Source organism: Tetrao urogallus (genome assembly GCF_951394365.1).
Source record: "Tetrao urogallus genome assembly, chromosome: 1".
Classification (NCBI taxonomy): domain Eukaryota; kingdom Metazoa; phylum Chordata; class Aves; order Galliformes; family Phasianidae; genus Tetrao; species Tetrao urogallus.
In genome coordinates, this window is record NC_136813.1 from 117735448 (window position 1) to 117751757 (window position 16310).

Consider the following 16310-nt stretch of genomic DNA (forward strand, 5'->3'; position numbering starts at 1 on the left):
AGTTGGTACAGTTCTGACAGGCACTGCGTACAATTTTGTGCCTCCAGTGTTTGTCTACAGAGATGTCCTTTTTGGATTGAGTTGTGAATGAGACATTCATTCCTGTATAGAGAAACCACATGAGAATTTCAACTGTAATGTTTAATTTCATTAATTGAGCCATTTCTCTTTTGTGGGAAAAAAATTAAATTTTAAACTTATTTCACAGTGATCATTTCAGAATGTAATAAATTGTTAGAAGACTGGAGAGGAATGGCTCAGAGACCTATGGCCAAGCCCCTGAGGCAATGGCAAACTGAGGCATCATATGCATTGTTCTTCCTGTTTTTTATACTAGTATGTTATGCTTACATGCGATTTTGTATGAAGTAAATACTTATGTAACAAATTAATGCAGTTCATATTAATAATATTCATTTAAAACAGGTAAAGATGTATATGAATACAAGCTAGAAAATTGAATTATACATAAAGAAATATGTAAAATAGACGGAAGATGTATATGATATTTTCAGTGTTTTAGCAGAATTGGTAAGATACAGATACCTGTCTGTAGTTTTTTCTCTTTTCTCTGATCAAGTTGATATTTCATCTGATTGTTTTGGTTCTTAGTCCTTGACACTAAATGCTTAAATGACAGTATCTACTGTAAGTTCGCATAGAACCTGATTAATTGTTTGTAATGTTTTTCAGATATTTAGTAGAATTGGGATGCATCAAACCACTCTGTGACCTCCTTACTGTAATGGACTCAAAGATTGTGCAAGTGGCACTGAGTGGGCTGGAGAACATCTTGAGGCTTGGAGAGCAGGAATCCAAGCGCAGCGGCGCCGGCATTAATCCTTACTGCGCTCTTATTGAGGAAGCATACGGTATGAGCAAAATGTCTGTGGATGGCAGGTTTTAAAGCAATGACCATGGATCCATTAGAGTTTCAGTAGATCAGACTGAATTGATTTCCTTATCACTGTTAACTGTTCTTAGACAAGTTTCCATCCACCAGTGTACTTCAACATTTACTTTCTTTTTCTGCATGTAGCTTGAGACAGTGTATGCAGATGGTCTTTCCTGTCTTTTTCACATTGAGGAAGCCTTCTGGGTATCATTCAACCTGTAGTATGTTCCTTCCACAGCAGATAAACTTCAGGAGCTCTGTTCTGTTGCACAATTTTCAGGCCTATCCTTTCCCTCTCTGCTGCCTTGCAGAATTCTGCCAGCAGCAGCAATTTCCTGGTTTGCCTTTGCTTTGCTATTGTTGTGGTGTTTACTGCAGTCATTTCATCCTGATTCTGAGGTACTGCTACTCTTTCAGGTTAGTTTTCTTGTTAAAAGGCCCTCTCACCTGAGTCTGGACATTTTCTGTCCTGTGTGGTACATCTGTTTCTCCACCTCAGCAGTGTTTCTCAGTACAATTAAGTATCTTTGAGAACAACTTAATTTCATTTTTCATGCCATAAATCAGGTTATCTTGGCAGAAGACTGAAGGTGAAGAGCTTGTAAGTCGCTCACCATTTAACACTCTTGCTATACTGGGGGGTTTTTCTTAATGCATTTTTTGTAGACTGCTGGCTTCTCTCTTCCATATGCTAAGTACAAAGAATACAGTAAATGTGCTTGCTCTCCACTTCATGAGGTCTTAATCCTCTGTTCTCTTAGCACACTGTGCTATCGGGCCATTCTGCATTCCCTGTCTATAAGCTCATGGCTTTCCTTATGTTTTCAAAAATACTGAAGTGGCAAGCAATCCATATATAATTTGTCTGGCTATAAAGGTGTGTTTATGTCATGTCAATTCAGTTGTGGTATATAGTCATTGTATGTGTGCCAGTTGCACAGTAAAACCAGTTAGTTTTAACTCTGATTTTGGAATAAAATTATTTTTTAAAAAATTATAAAAAGTTTCTGAAAGATTCTGACTGAAGGAGTCCAGGTGAGTGTTTGTTCTCTTAACAGCAACCAAAATTGCTAGACTGAAGGACCCAGTGGATTCCTTCCCTTCTGGATCACTTGGACTGAGGTTGTCCCCTCTTCTTGTTTCTGGGACTATGCAGTAGAGAGGCAAAGCATGAATTCCCCATTGATGTACGCATACACTCTTTTAGCGTAGATATAGCTGGCCACAGAGATGTCTGATTACCTAGCCACCTAATGTCACAAAAATGTGCAGATCTTTTTCTAACGATTGATGGAATGTGATGTTTAAAATAGACTGAATATGATCATTAGCTGTAATGCTTCACCAAGCTGTAACTTTGCACGCTTCTTTTCTCTACAGGCCTCGACAAAATTGAGTTCCTCCAGAGCCATGAGAATCAAGAGATTTATCAGAAGGCATTTGATCTGATTGAGCACTACTTTGGAACAGAGGATGAAGACAGTAGCATTGCCCCACAGGTGGATCTCAGCCAGCAACAGTACATCTTCCAGCAGTGTGAGGCTCCCATGGAAGGCTTCCAGCTCTGAGGTGCCTCTGTGCCGTGTGCTCCTCTACCTAGCCAATCCTGTTGTCGAGCCACAAGCCACCTGTGGAGTGATTCTCTCAGTGTTTTCCATAACCCTGTTTGCGCTCATTTGCTTGCCTTGTGCACATTCTCTTACATACGTCTGGAAAACTTTCGGCTCTCTGTGGCAGGATGCCCCCTTCTTGGCAAGGGGTTGCCCGAATCACACTTCTTCTCTAGATTCTGAACCTCTCCACTGTCATCTTCATGAGGTTGAGGCACATTTCTATACTTTGAGATATTCCCTGCTCCTATTACAGGAAAAGAATCCCACCTCCACTAGCCCCCCGCGCTCCTGGCATCCAAAGTAAGGCTGCCTTTCTCATGTATTTACTGCAGTGTGTGCCTGCAGTTCCAGGGAGACTTTCAGACTTTCTGAGAACGTGGCTGAATTCATTTCCCATACTTTTCTCTGGATGCCTCCTCGGATAGCTGTGTGAGTTGCGTTAAATCTTCATATGGAATGTATCTCCTTTGCTGTATGTGCCAGCTGGAGCTATTGGAATATAGATCGTTACAAATAATGGAATAAGTCTTCTATCCCCTGCAACAACAAGCTCCAATGGATGTGTTTTCTGGTTTTTAAGAATACTGAACACACATGGCCCTACCCCTTCTCAACACTGAGCTCTCAATGTGGACTGCAGACCACTGTGGAGATCTGCGTACCTTCTCAGTCTTTTCATCCACAAAAAGGAACCTGTGAATAGGTCACTCCTACCACCTCCCCAGAAATGACTTTTTGAAATAGCTTTTAGAATGGAGAAACTACTCTCATTTTGCTTGCCAGCACAGTATAATCCGGCCAGGCCTACCTTAAAACCCAGCCCTTCCTGACTTTGTGCTACAAAGTCTGGTCCTTGGTTGTAAAGTTATGGCTGAAAAATTTCTATTGCCTCTTAACATTTTTACACAGCTTGACTTGAACTGAGTTCTGAAAAATTACCTTCTAAACACAAAATCTTAATTTGTAAAACTTAGCACAGGGAGTGTTAGATCTCCTTTTCATTTTCACAAGACAAGAGCTTCCTTTCCAACTTGCCTAAAAGAGTCCTACTGGTCAAGCCTCATATTTAAGAACTAAAATGACTCTATGCTCAAAGGATAGTCAATATTACACCCAGATCCACCTGGCCCTTTCATTTCATTATTTCTTCTGCTGTTTATGGGACTTCAGGTGAACTGGCATGGAATGCTTGATTCCTACAGGTGACATCTGTAAGGCATTGCTGACTGCATGACAGCTGTCATCCACAGCTGTAGACTGCCCTTCTGCTAGCAGCATGTTCTTGGCTCCGCAAGATGCTTGGATCACAGACATCTGATGCAAAGGCCGGCCACTCCTCACTGAGTTCAGCTGACATTGACACCAAGCTCTTCAAAAAGGGGGACATGCCATGTGATTGTAAGTGGCAGTTCCATTTCTGTAAAGGCAATGGATTCTCCAGGCTATCTGCCTCCCTCAACCCCAGCAATGGGCTATGTTCTTTCAAGCCATTTGGAACATTTGCAACACACATTTGTCCAGTGTAAACATTTCAAAAATGCCTCTGATATCTGCAGTGTCATGTACCTGTGGTAAATGTTAGTGGCAGAACTGTCTGCAAGATCCTCCTTATGACTCCTCTCAGTGACAAGCCACTGCAAAAGCAAAAAACAGTCCACTGTATACAGAATAATACAAATATATAAAATGCTTGTCAGAGTGCTGAAAGAAGCAAGGCAAAGGCCTGAACACATCAACTCTGCGTCATCATTGTTTAAATACAATCTTTGGTTCTGTCTGTGCTTCAGGATGGAGACTGACCTGTGTGGCTGCTGCAGAAGCCACCTGCTGCCTCCCTAGCTAAGCCAGTTGGCCTCCCCCTTCCCTCTCCCAGTTATTTTCTAGTGCTGCTTTGTGCTGAAGGAACATTTAGTTTACTGCACTTGATCTGTAAATGAACTTTGATTCTTTGTAATCTTAGGGGGTTAAATTTGGTGGTTAATTTAAAAACAAAAACCCTCAATGTTGCCTTTACATCACATATAAATAACTGTGTTTCTCTTTTCTTGAAGGGTGATAGAAGCACTGATTAGTAGCAAAATCTTGTTTTAGCTTTTGGATTTTTTTGTGCTGGATTTTTTTACGTGTAAATTTCCAATAACATGTCATTTCTATAAGATTTGTTTAAAATCATTTACCTCTTATTGGATGGTATAAAAATGCTACATATTTTGTAAACAAATCTGAGCGAAGTGTGTGTGCATATATTCTGTATATTCATATATGTATATTCTGTGTATATATACACTTGTGTGTATATATACATATGTACACACACACGTGTATATATATATACACACATGCGTAAGTGTGTATATATATACATATCTATATATCTATATATATAAGTGTTTTCTCTTCCAGGCTAGTGAAAACAATGTGGTGCATTGGCATTTCCCTCCCCTGCCCCCAAGAGAAAAATGACAATTGCCTCTAAATGAGCAAATTAAAAAATGAGTCCATTTAAGCTGAATGGTGTGCCTTCCTGTGTAAGGAGCCTAGCCAGTGTTGTTACTTTTGCAGTGGATATGTGAATTCAGAGCAGATAAGTATAAATCTTTAAACTTGATATGTTTGTTTGAAGTGACAGGCTTGGTTGACACAGGTAATATTGTTGTTGTATATACTTACACTGTGTAAAGCATTTGACTGGTACTGCATTATATTTTGACTGAGAACTAAAACAATACAGAAGTCAATGTGGCACACATTAAATGGATTAAAATGTGGCTAAACTCATAGGTCTCAATTTGATTTTAAATGGTGCTCAATTGAATGTATTTTCATCAGGATTTTCCAGCAACCAGTTCTTGTCTTTGCTTTATTTAGTCTTACTAATGACTTGAAAAGAAACAAAATTTCTAACGAAGGCTGCGAATTACGTGAGTGTGGGAGTACAGACTTGTGCATTATAAAAGGAAGAGCTTACTGATACAGACTGATCAGAATTACTTGGTAAACCAAGAGCAGTCCAACTGTTTGTATTTTGATAGAGCCAAATGCGTGGTGTAACATACCCATCTAATAAATAACATTCGGGCCCCATGTAAAGACTCTGTTTTGGAAGATAAGTGCTTCTGAAAAAATGTGAGGATCCTCTTACATTACCACTTGACCACTGATTGCCTGGCATGATTCTGTATGGCTAACGTAGTTCTCATAGGTATAAAAAGAGACCTTTGAGTAGAAATGGGGGAAATACGTCAACTTCATATTCAGCTTTGTTGAAACTTTTTTTACAGGAACATTCGCAGTGTTGCTATAAGGACTTAAAAGAAGGATGCTAAAAACTAGGAGCAACAACTGTTAAAAAGGTTTGAAGTTCCTTTCATGTTACGTAGCAAACAGGAACGAGCTACTGTTCACTCTGTTGGTAAAGTTTCCAGTGGTACGTGGCAGGCAAGATTGCTCTCTTGCATTCAGGATACGCGAGATGGTAGGGCAGAAAGTTGCTGAAACTTCAGTAACTGAAGCAGGGCCAGTGCCTGGGGCTTCTGGGAATACACAGGCAAAACAATTATTTGAGGCAACTGCTGCCTGGGGACTAGCTTGTTATTTTATTTCTTTGTCTGTTCTTTGATGCTACCAAATACTGGTGGTTGAAGTCCTGTCTCTTAATCTTAAGGGAAAGGAGGAAGGCACTGACCCAGGAAAACAGGTGTGTTCTTGACCCTGCATTTCTGTAACAAGCAGCATTAAGACTGTTGAAGAACCAGCCCCCCCCACCCAGTTCCAAAAGCGACAGTGCTCATGGTTGTGCGTCACTGGTGCTTCCCTGAGGATTTCTGGGACTACTGGTGTACCTTTGGGCAACTTGCATCTCTGAGAAGCTTTAAGTAATTCCCTGTGTTTTCCAGTATGGTTTCTTTTCGTCTGGAATTGTCACAACATGTGATTAGTACTTTCCTATGTCTATTTTAGCTAGGAAACATTAAGATCTTTAGATATCTGAATCTTAGTAGGAAAATAAGAAAGACCTTTTTTTGTACTACTATGACAATGTCCTTAGTGCTCCTGCATGGTCTTCTGAGGCAGCATTCAAGTTGGCAGATTGAGCACTGGATTGAGACATATATGGAACAGGTACAATTAAAAGGTGCATGGTGTGGAATTAGTAGTTCTGCTTTCTGGAATAAAAGTAAATGGTGTTTCAGACTAAGCTAAAGGGGAGGAAAAAAATGAAATGTTGTTCTAAGTTCTTAATGCTCTTTTTCATTGTGAAGTGTTATAAAAAGCATAGGCTAAAGGTATGACCTAATCAGGTGGTGCAGGGTATTCTTGTTAGCTGCACATTACTGCCTAAGCAGCCAGTCTAATGTATACATATATTTCTTAAACATTTGTCTGTGTTCAGAAATGCTTTCACAGAAGCTATCACACTGTGAAAGTTAAGTGTTTCTTTCTTTATTCCTCTCATAAAGATTAATATTTATGTTACCAAACTACTTGCAAAAAAAAAAAAAAACAAAAAAAAAAACCTGCATTGGTTGGGGGCGAGTTGGAGGGTGGCATAAAGCTCAGGCTTTTTGAGCCTATATGGAAGCTGAAAGAAAACACAAATGTGCGCAGCAACATTCAGGTTTTCTTGTAGATGCAGAAATTGTGGGGATACCAGACTCATAAGGGAAGGATATGACTGCTACTGCATGGAGCTTCAGTTGGACTACTGGACCAGAGTTCAATTTTTGATTAAAAAAGGGCATAAAGGTTACAGATACTGTCTGAAATGGAAAAACTGATCAATGTTGCTGCTCTGGTGAGTTGCTTTCTAAGATTTATATACAAAAATAGATGAGATACCTGCTAGAATGCATTCAGAGGTGCTTATTGAAAGTGGAACACTTTTGAGAGATGCATAGTTCTACGTTCTGTCATCACCAAGCATAAATCAAATCACAAATTTCTCTCCAGGCATTATTTCGGGTTGCTGTGAAGCTGATGTTCTGCTCTTTGGTTTTATTCAGCGTAAGCACAGGCACCTATATGCTTAGTAGTGTAACAAAGAACAAAAACTGTCATGTAAGATCTGTTCACGTAACTGCAGTTATGACCTCCACTAGGTATTAACTGAATGGAAAATATATGAGAGCCCGCTCTGTTTGCATGACAATATTCTTGCAGTGATTGTCTTAGAATATGATAATGGGTCGTGGCATCACCTGCTGGTTGTGACTTCTGTGGAATGACTGCACGTTGTATCTGATTGAGTACATCTCAGCAGTAGGAGGGGTAACCAGAAATACAATTCATAGAAAGATGGACTGCAGTGCTTGCTTGCTATCAAGAACAGTACAAAATACTGCACCAAAAAATCACAATCCTTTGCATTTTTGAAGGACTTTTAATTTCTTCAGCAATGTTGCTAATTTTCAGTAGCACAAGGAAGAAAAGTTTCAGGAAAAACTATCTGCCTTGTGCTTGCAAAATATTCACAAACTACATCTGTCAAACACATACCTCTTCTGTTTCTGGAGTTCCTGGGGGCCACTTAACAGGCAGTCCTGGGAAAATACATCTGAACATCCATGATGATCCCAGTTTGCTGTACTGAGAGGAAGAAAAAATACTGGTCTCCAACTGCTGAATGCTCTTTAGCACAAACAGTATGCAACTCTTCTGACATGATGCCAGAAACAGGGCTATTAGGAAGGGGGTCTGCTTCTGAAACTTGAGGTTAGCATCATGAAAGCGCAGATGGCAATTTAAAGGGAAAATATGCAAATAAATCCAAATAAATTTTGAAAAAGAGCTTGGCACCAGAGAGCAGAAATGCTTGACTGACTTTCTCCTATTCCTCTAAGTAAACAACTGGATAGCACAGGCTGAAGCTGATGCTCAGTATTCTTTAAAATACTTCTCTTAATTTTAATTTCCTCCTACCTCACTGCTAACTCAGTGTTTAAAAAAAAAAAAAAAGTCAAAAAATGTGGTTCTTATTTACAACACATTGTTTCTGCAGAATGCTATTTCGCTATCATTCCCTCTCCCATTTTTTAGCAAAAGAAGGCGAGAATATATTGGACCTAGAATAAGTAAACAAGCTTTCCAGTAACTTCTGATCATTTTGACAGTGTTAATGTAGTTCATACAATTACTCTCATGTCAAGGACTTGCCTAATAATTGTTCTCTCATGCAGAAAGTTTTAGGGAGCCTGTAAATATAGAATCCATGTAATATTCTTTCTGAAGGGAGCTGGAATAGTCAGCAATAGTGGATGACTGAAGTAATGAGTTATAATACAGTTAATGAATGAAATAAAGTTAAATGCATTGAAAAAGTGTTTGGAGGAAAGGTAGCAGGAAGAAAACAGATGTTTGTTTTTAATGACTACAGCATAATGCATTCATTCTTGAACACAAACGCTGAACACAAAAAAGATGCAACTCGCTGAAAAGGACAGCAGCTTTTCTTTCCCCATTCTTGGTTTCTTCCTTTTCTCCTCTAAGGTTTAGCAGATGCACTCTGAGCTTCTTCCTTCCATTGAGCTTTCTTCTCCAGGTTGATGGCTGTAAGAGTTTCGTGCCTTTTTACAGCCTACAAAATAATGACAAAGCATGAGTAGAAAGTGTCACTTAAAGGGCCACAGAGATGAATTGCTTACAAGATATCTGGCCTATCCTTACCAAGGCAATACCTGGAAAAGAGAGGGTTAAAATTCAACATCCAGATAATTTTACTTTAAACTCGTTATTTCTCTGGGAATAAGTTAAGGCTTTCTGTTAATAGCACTAGCAGATGTATTCTGTGCTTATGGTCAGTATTTCATACTAATCTCTGGTCTTCAGAAGTCAGAGCAACAAAAAGTTAAGTATAATAGATTACAGCTGCTGTGAAAACTAACATCCCAAAGCAGTTGTCCTCTTTTCCAGTGTTTGTGTTCATACTCTGTGAACCTAAGAGGAATAACTTCTGGAAATTGTTAGTCCTTGATTTCTTCTGCTAGTGCCTAGGAGAAGCCTTTCCATTGATTCATTTCAATGATGCATCCTTTTATATTTTGAGAAGTGAATGCAGACAAGTAGAAGTGTTACCACTTCAGTAATTTATAGTGCTGGCACTGAGACTCAGTTTTAAAGTTACCTGGAAATGTTAACAGAAAGAAGAGTGAAACATTGTAATCAGAAGAATGGCTTTAGTGAAAGGCAGCCTAGGAGTAGAGAGAGGATGGTTGCTTGGTGTCTACAGCACTTGAGGGCTTTTCTATTAAATATACAGCTTTTTCAATTAAACAGTAATTGGGAAAAAAAATTGTTCCATTAAGAGTAAAGGGAGACTTTTCTAATACAATTAAGGAGCACAGAATTAGTACTTACCATAACTTCCCGCTGTTTAAAGACTGAGAATTCTCAGTCTGGGTGAAGAAACACTACTTGCTGTTGCAGCGCATAGAGGTACTGTGATTTGTAATAGGTTCACCACACAATTAACTGTATGGATCCTTTTGGCCCAAGGAACATTTAGCTGTCTATCAGACTAACAGAACAGAAAACTATTTTTCCTTTCAAACTTTTGCAGCCTGTCTGCAAAACTGAGGAGTTGCAAGTGCAAGATGAGATTGTGAGTGATGTATCGTGCCGGGCTGGGAAGGCAGTGGGAGAAAAAACTGTTTTTGTATATAGAGTCTAACACTGATAACACCCTTTTCTTTTCTGACCTGGGAATTAATCAGTGAGCATTACCTTCTGGAGAACCAGAAGGATTAACAGTTCTGTTAACAGTTCTGTTAAAATGCATTTGCACTCACCAGCCAAAAATTTACGCTTACCTGCTTCCCTCGGATCACCATCGCTATGCACCCCATTACTGTCAAGGCAATCATTACGTAGCTGAACTTCACCCGCAGAGTGGTTTGTGCTGCTCGGATTACTTCAATCCTCAAGAAAGAATAAAGTAAGACTCATTACTGAAGACCTAAATAAACCAGTGGCTAGTTGTGTGATTGCTCCTGCATGCTGTCTTTGCGTTACACTAGCAGTACTTTGTTTCACAAAAAAAATCCAACACCAACAACAAAAAGACAAACCCAAGGTTTTACAAGAATGGGCTGGTCTGATCTCGAGAGCAACCTCAGGATAGATGCAAATCATGGTAAGAAAGGGGTTCCTCTCAAAGCTGGAAACACACAAAACATTTTTAATTTTCAGTTATTCAGCTGTTACAGAATGTTGCCTTTTTAGACCACCTGAGTGCACTGCAGTATCTCAGTATGTATGTTCACTACAAGGAAGACAGGAAAAGGAAAAGGATATTTTTATAATGCTGGTTTATGATGCTACTTTCTAAAGTTTACGAATACAGCGAGTACCTTATCAACATTAGAACTGCAGTGTATTCCAGAACTGTAAAATGTGTGTTCCCTCAATAGCGGAAGAATGGTTAAAAAAGACATTTGTCAGAAGGAATAAAATGTTAACTGTTTGCGTTTCCTGAGCACAGGAGCACATTATCACAGCTTAGCAATTCTTTTTGCCCGAGATTCAAAATGGTTTAATTTATGGTACCTTATATTTTCCAAAGAAGGCTTCCTCTACTACAGCTATTTATAAATTTCATACTGGCTGATGAAAAGAACATGCCTGGAAATTCTGAACAGGATTTGGTAGAATACCAGTGGCTACAACTTCCCACCTGCTAGAAGAAATAGACTTCGTTCAAGTAATCTGTTTTCCTGAGAGTGAAGGAGGCACGGAGGATTGTAAGCTGGTCAAAGTCATCTTTTCTAAGAGAAATCTTCCACAACAGGAATAGCTATTAAAGTTTTCCAAATGTTGTGAAGCTCATTCTACCAAATTAAACCTCAATTACAGAAAACGGAGAGTGTGTATTAGGAGTATCAATACGAGAAGGGCCAATGAAGTGTAACACTTCCAGATGTGCTTTCCACACTAACTACCGACCTACTCCTAAATATTTAACTGTTCTTGCAGAATATAGAGTGGATGACTCCCTTCTTAAGGAGTTCTAATATGCTCGCTGATTAAATTTGGCATACTATACATTGAAAAGCATCAACATCGTGGCACAAAATAATTATATGCTAAGCCTAACAGATAATGGAATTAACAGGACTGAGTTACTAACACTGTATGCAAACATGAGTGAATGTGGAATCCTGTATCATGTTTTAACCCTTACATTTGGAGAGAAAGGATTCATGATGGTTTGGCATGGTGAGTCACATGGGACATAAGAACTGAAACGCTTTTGGTCTTTCTTTTGAAGAGGAGTGCAAGAGTGGTTTGATCACAGTTTCAGAGTACTGATCTGAAAAAAAAATTCTGATCATAGAGAACACACTGATCTAGCATGAAGCTAATAATTTAGCTTCCAGGTTATTTGTTCATACAAATAATCTGGGATGAACAACCTGGGTTCAGGACACATTTAAGATGAAACGTGCAGAAGTAGATCTAACATTCTACTAGTTAGTTTTTGAAGTATCTTGGGTGTCCTAGACTATACAAGAGGAAAAGGCAATCATCTGAACACAACTTTCATTTTAAAAGCAATTCAGTAGCTTAGTGTTTATTTTGTTTAATTAGTTACGTTTGACAACCATATCTTGCAAGATACAATTACAATCACGTGCCCTTACAGCTCAATCTTACTCAGATTAGAAAAGGCAAACAAGTTTTTGTAATTTTGTAGTTCTTGATCCCCTTCTTAACTTTGGCTGAACTATTTCCTTCAAGCCAAAGCCAAGAATTCCCTTTTAAATGCCACTGGAAATGCTTTTTTAAACTGATAATTGCATTTTTTAAAATTGCTTTTGTTAAATTTGATCTTCATTTTAGATAGCTCTACTAGAACATCCTGTTTTATCTTCTATATCACAGGGACCAAGGCAGTAACATTGGATTCCAGCAGCAATGGGGAAACTTTCCCTCTGCCTCTGCCCTAAAGACATTCATTAATAAATACTTTACGTGAGTTTCAATTACTTTATGGCTATATCAAGAAAGTTTGATGCAATAGGAGGCTATGACATATAAAGGAAAACATTAGAAAAAGATCATGCTAATATTTGCAAAGATCTTCTTTGATTGGAGGAATAAAAATTAATTGCTAATTGATGTTTTTTTAATGAAACAGTGATAGATGCTGGCCATCCCTTCAGGAAATACCTAGATGATTTACATGTAAATCATCTCAGCAATACAGAATTCTCCAGGTCACATAATCTCATCTACAAGATGATACAAGCACAGCAGCATATGGATTTTCAGCTGCGGAAACCCCTTCTCCTTCAAAAAAGGTATTTTGGAATTGCATTCAGCTAACTTATTCCTGTGCAGGCAATTTCTCAGCTTTGAAACTGGCACTTACGAGACAACCTCTGGTATATCCTCTGGCTTCTTGAAATGGCCTGCCCACAGCAAACATTTCTTCTCCCAGTTTGTAGGCTTGTGTCCAGGCACCCGGAAAACAGGCCGACCTACAATAAAAACCAACCAACCAACCAAAAAAGACAATCAGAAAAGCTGAATCCCTGACCAGTTATATTGAATAACCCAGAATTGTATGTACAGTTGCAAGAGTTGGTTACAAAACAAAAAGGTTATTGCATGGTCAGATTAATAAACCTCTGAACATGAATTAAACTGAGGGCAGGTTAGCTGGGAAAGCCAAATCTTGTTCATGGCCTCCCTTCTGCAGTTTTAAATCTGCAGAACCTGCTCCAGCATCTAAGCTTCCTAAACTGCAAGATGATAATATTTCCACTACTATTAAATTAGTTCAAAGAAAACAAATGGAACTGCTACAGAAAAGCCATTATCCTATTCCATAGCATAAAAGAATTTTAAGTTTTCCAGGAAGTCAGAGAGATCTTATTTGTAGGTATAAACTATCAGGTGATCATAAGCAAAGACCAGATCCTTAATTTTCATCTCAGGCTTTCAACCTCCATACACAAAATGCTCAAAATAAAGTATGGAAAAGTTTCCTTAAGTAACATTACAATCTAGCCTACAAAACAAACAAAAAAAATAATGGGATGGGATAGATTCTGCATGGATGTATGTTCATAAATGAATTGGTGGATTCATTAATGACCTGGGAAGTGGTGTGGATACACAGTTTGCTGACAACACTCAGTTATTATGAACCATAAAGAAGATGGATACGTGAGAAGAGCTGCAGGCCTTCAGAGTCCTGAGTCAGTGGCAGGGCAAATGGAATTCCACTTATAAATAAGAAGCACTTCCAGTTCACATACGAAAGACAAACAATAATCTAATCTTTATTGCTGAGGAGCAGTCCTTGGGATTTCGAAGAAGTTTGGGGAAAAGTTCAAGAACAGAAAGGCAAACAGTGTTATTAGCCATGATAAGGAAAGGAACAGTGAGCAACACAACAGTGTTACTATGTCACTTTACAAAAAAACACAACTCTGGCATTCTGAAAAGCCTGTGAAACACTGAGCCTTTGTCTCAAGAACAGTTGGTATGCAATGAGTAGAGAAGATTCCTAAGGGTGATCACAGGTGTGGAGTGACCACCACAGAACAAACACTGTATTACACCAAAACCCATCAAGCCTGGAAAAACACCAACTGAATACCCCTCCAGCATAACAGAGGGTACCAGAACTGTAGTGATGCTGCGAATGTGGACCACAAATGCCCTGCTTTGGAAAGAGTACTGAATTAAGAACAGAGCGAAAAGCAGCAATATGACAGATTCAAAAACAAATGCAAGGAGAAGATGTTTTCTCACTGTGCCATTCAGCTGAGGAACCCCTTCCCAGAGGATGAGGGTGCTAAAAATAGTTTCAGCCTCAAGATACTCCACAAACTGACAGAACAAAAATCCGACAAGGATCATTAAACACAAAGACACTGCCTCTGGGACAGCAGTGCCATGTTTCATTTATACTCGCCCTTAGATCCTTGCTATCCATCACTATTTCTTTTAGTTCCCACAAAAATGTAAGGGTCCCCCTTTATCAGCCACTACTAGAGACGTGACGCTGTTAAAGAGATTCTTGGTCTCACCCAGTACAGATGTGTTTTGCTTTGTTTTGTTTTTTTAAACATTTATGCAAAATGCTTCACATCTGTACACTGCTTTGATCTAGCTTCAGTAGGTCAAGAAGGGAACCAGTAACAACACAGGCATCTGATTAGAGCACCATAACTGTCCCATCGGCAGTGTTTCATGACCTCATCTTTCCCTGATCCACTCCATCCTTAAGTATGAATTGAGTCAGTAACTCAGATTCTCTCCTGCAGGGCATGTTCAGGCCTGTGAGCAGCTAGAGCTGGCTCTACTACGAAAAACTGCAGAAGTATTTAGCTGGTACAGTGTTCCTAAACCCTGTTTGTGTTAGGGCTGAACAGTCAGTTCCAGCTGAAGAGCCTCAGAGTATAGGGCCATACATCGAATATGACATTAATGACCTACTACAAAGCAGAAGCTGTTATTGTCACAGGAAGAAAATTTGCCTCTTGGCTTTGTTAAAAAAAGAAATTCAAGATCTTGCTGCCAATTTTAATGCTCAGTTTTTCAGTCTAATACAAGTTAATTCTCCCAAAAACAGGGGCTCTTGTTCAGATGACTGCAGCCTTGGTATCTAAACAGCTGACAGCAAGAAACGTAGCATAGTCTTTATCACAAACTTACCTCTTGGCTGCACTGGACTTTCCTCCTGGGGTTTGCTGCAGAGCCTCCTGCTCACCTTCGGCCCCACTCCCCGACTCATCCTCAGGAAGGAGGGAATGTTTCTTTCCAGCAGCTTAACAGCCTTATCTGGAGGAGAAAGCAGAGGAAACCCAGGGGCTAGGTCTAGCTCAGAACATTATGGAGTGAGAAGGCTGGCTTTTAGGTAGGAGGTTGTTCCTCCCCCCGGCCTCAAGAGAAAACAAGAAATAAAAGCAGTAGGTACAAATCTAATGCTATGAAAGAAACCGCAGATATAATAATCCATGAAATCTAATAAAGAAATTAAAGTTGACTCTATAAACCATCAGAATCTAATAAAGAAATTAAGGTCAGTTTTACAAATTCTAAAATATATCACTTGAGTTTGTCTATTAAGCATATATAGAATAATAAGAATGACCGATTACAGCCTATGAGCAGTTTCTACGGCAGAAGACATAACACTGCTTCAAGGAACTTATCTACTCGGCCACACGCTCTGCTCCGGGCAGCACTCTTCCAAGCGCTGTACACCCACGTTTTATTCATCTTGTCACTCCCAGTGACAGAGCTGGGACCTGGGACAGGTGCTTTGCGGTTCACTGGACAAAACACCTTACATATGTAGACGTGCTCTGAAGAAAGTCTTAATTTATCCATTAACGAAACATTTTTAAGGAAAACAAACAAACAAACAAACCCAAAGACAAACAAAAAACAAAACAAAACAAAAAATCCTGGAAGATAAAAGGGCACGTAAAATAAATTGCATTCTTTTTTCTTCTTTATGAAGGAAAATGTCTTCTCTTTGGGGGAAAGGAAAAGGGATCAGTGCCCTCCCGAATGCAGCAGCGTCCAAGGTCTTCAGAGGACCAGCAACAACGAGAACCAGCCCGTTCCTCTCCCGTCTGCGGCTCAGCCCGGAGGCCCCGCACCTCGGCGCTCGCAGGGACCCGCACGGCCCGGCCGGGACCCCTCGGAGGCGCCGAGCACCGCGTTACGCGTCCCCCGGCCCGAAGGGAGGACGGACACCCGCTCGACCCTAGCGAAGCGCAGCCGTCCCCTCAGCTCCGCTCCCCGCGCCGGGACGGCCACTCACCGGCGCGGCCCCACATGTCGTT

At 39.8% G+C, this 16310-nt stretch overlaps 2 protein-coding genes across 2 annotated transcripts in view; one reads left to right on the plus strand and one right to left on the minus strand.

The window, feature by feature from the left end:
- KPNA1 (karyopherin subunit alpha 1) overlaps window positions 1-2463 on the plus strand; it is a gene marked incomplete at both ends in the record, with an annotated part of 37707 nt that extends 35244 nt beyond the window's left edge. The window contains 2 exons of the mRNA XM_079549304.1: window positions 694-872; window positions 2276-2463. Of these exons, the coding sequence (XP_079405430.1) occupies window positions 694-872; window positions 2276-2463 (367 nt within the window). The remainder of the gene's footprint in view (window positions 1-693; window positions 873-2275) is intronic.
- A 6452-nt stretch (window positions 2464-8915) lies between these two features.
- On the minus strand, window positions 8916-16304 carry FAM162A (family with sequence similarity 162 member A; the record flags this gene model as incomplete). The annotated part of the gene is made up of 5 exons (XM_079550294.1): window positions 8916-9082; window positions 10314-10422; window positions 12875-12983; window positions 15172-15297; window positions 16289-16304. 5 exons carry the CDS (start codon window positions 16302-16304, stop codon window positions 8990-8992), a joined length of 453 nt encoding a protein of 150 aa, XP_079406420.1. The 3' UTR covers window positions 8916-8989.
- Window positions 16305-16310: the final 6 nt, after the last annotated feature.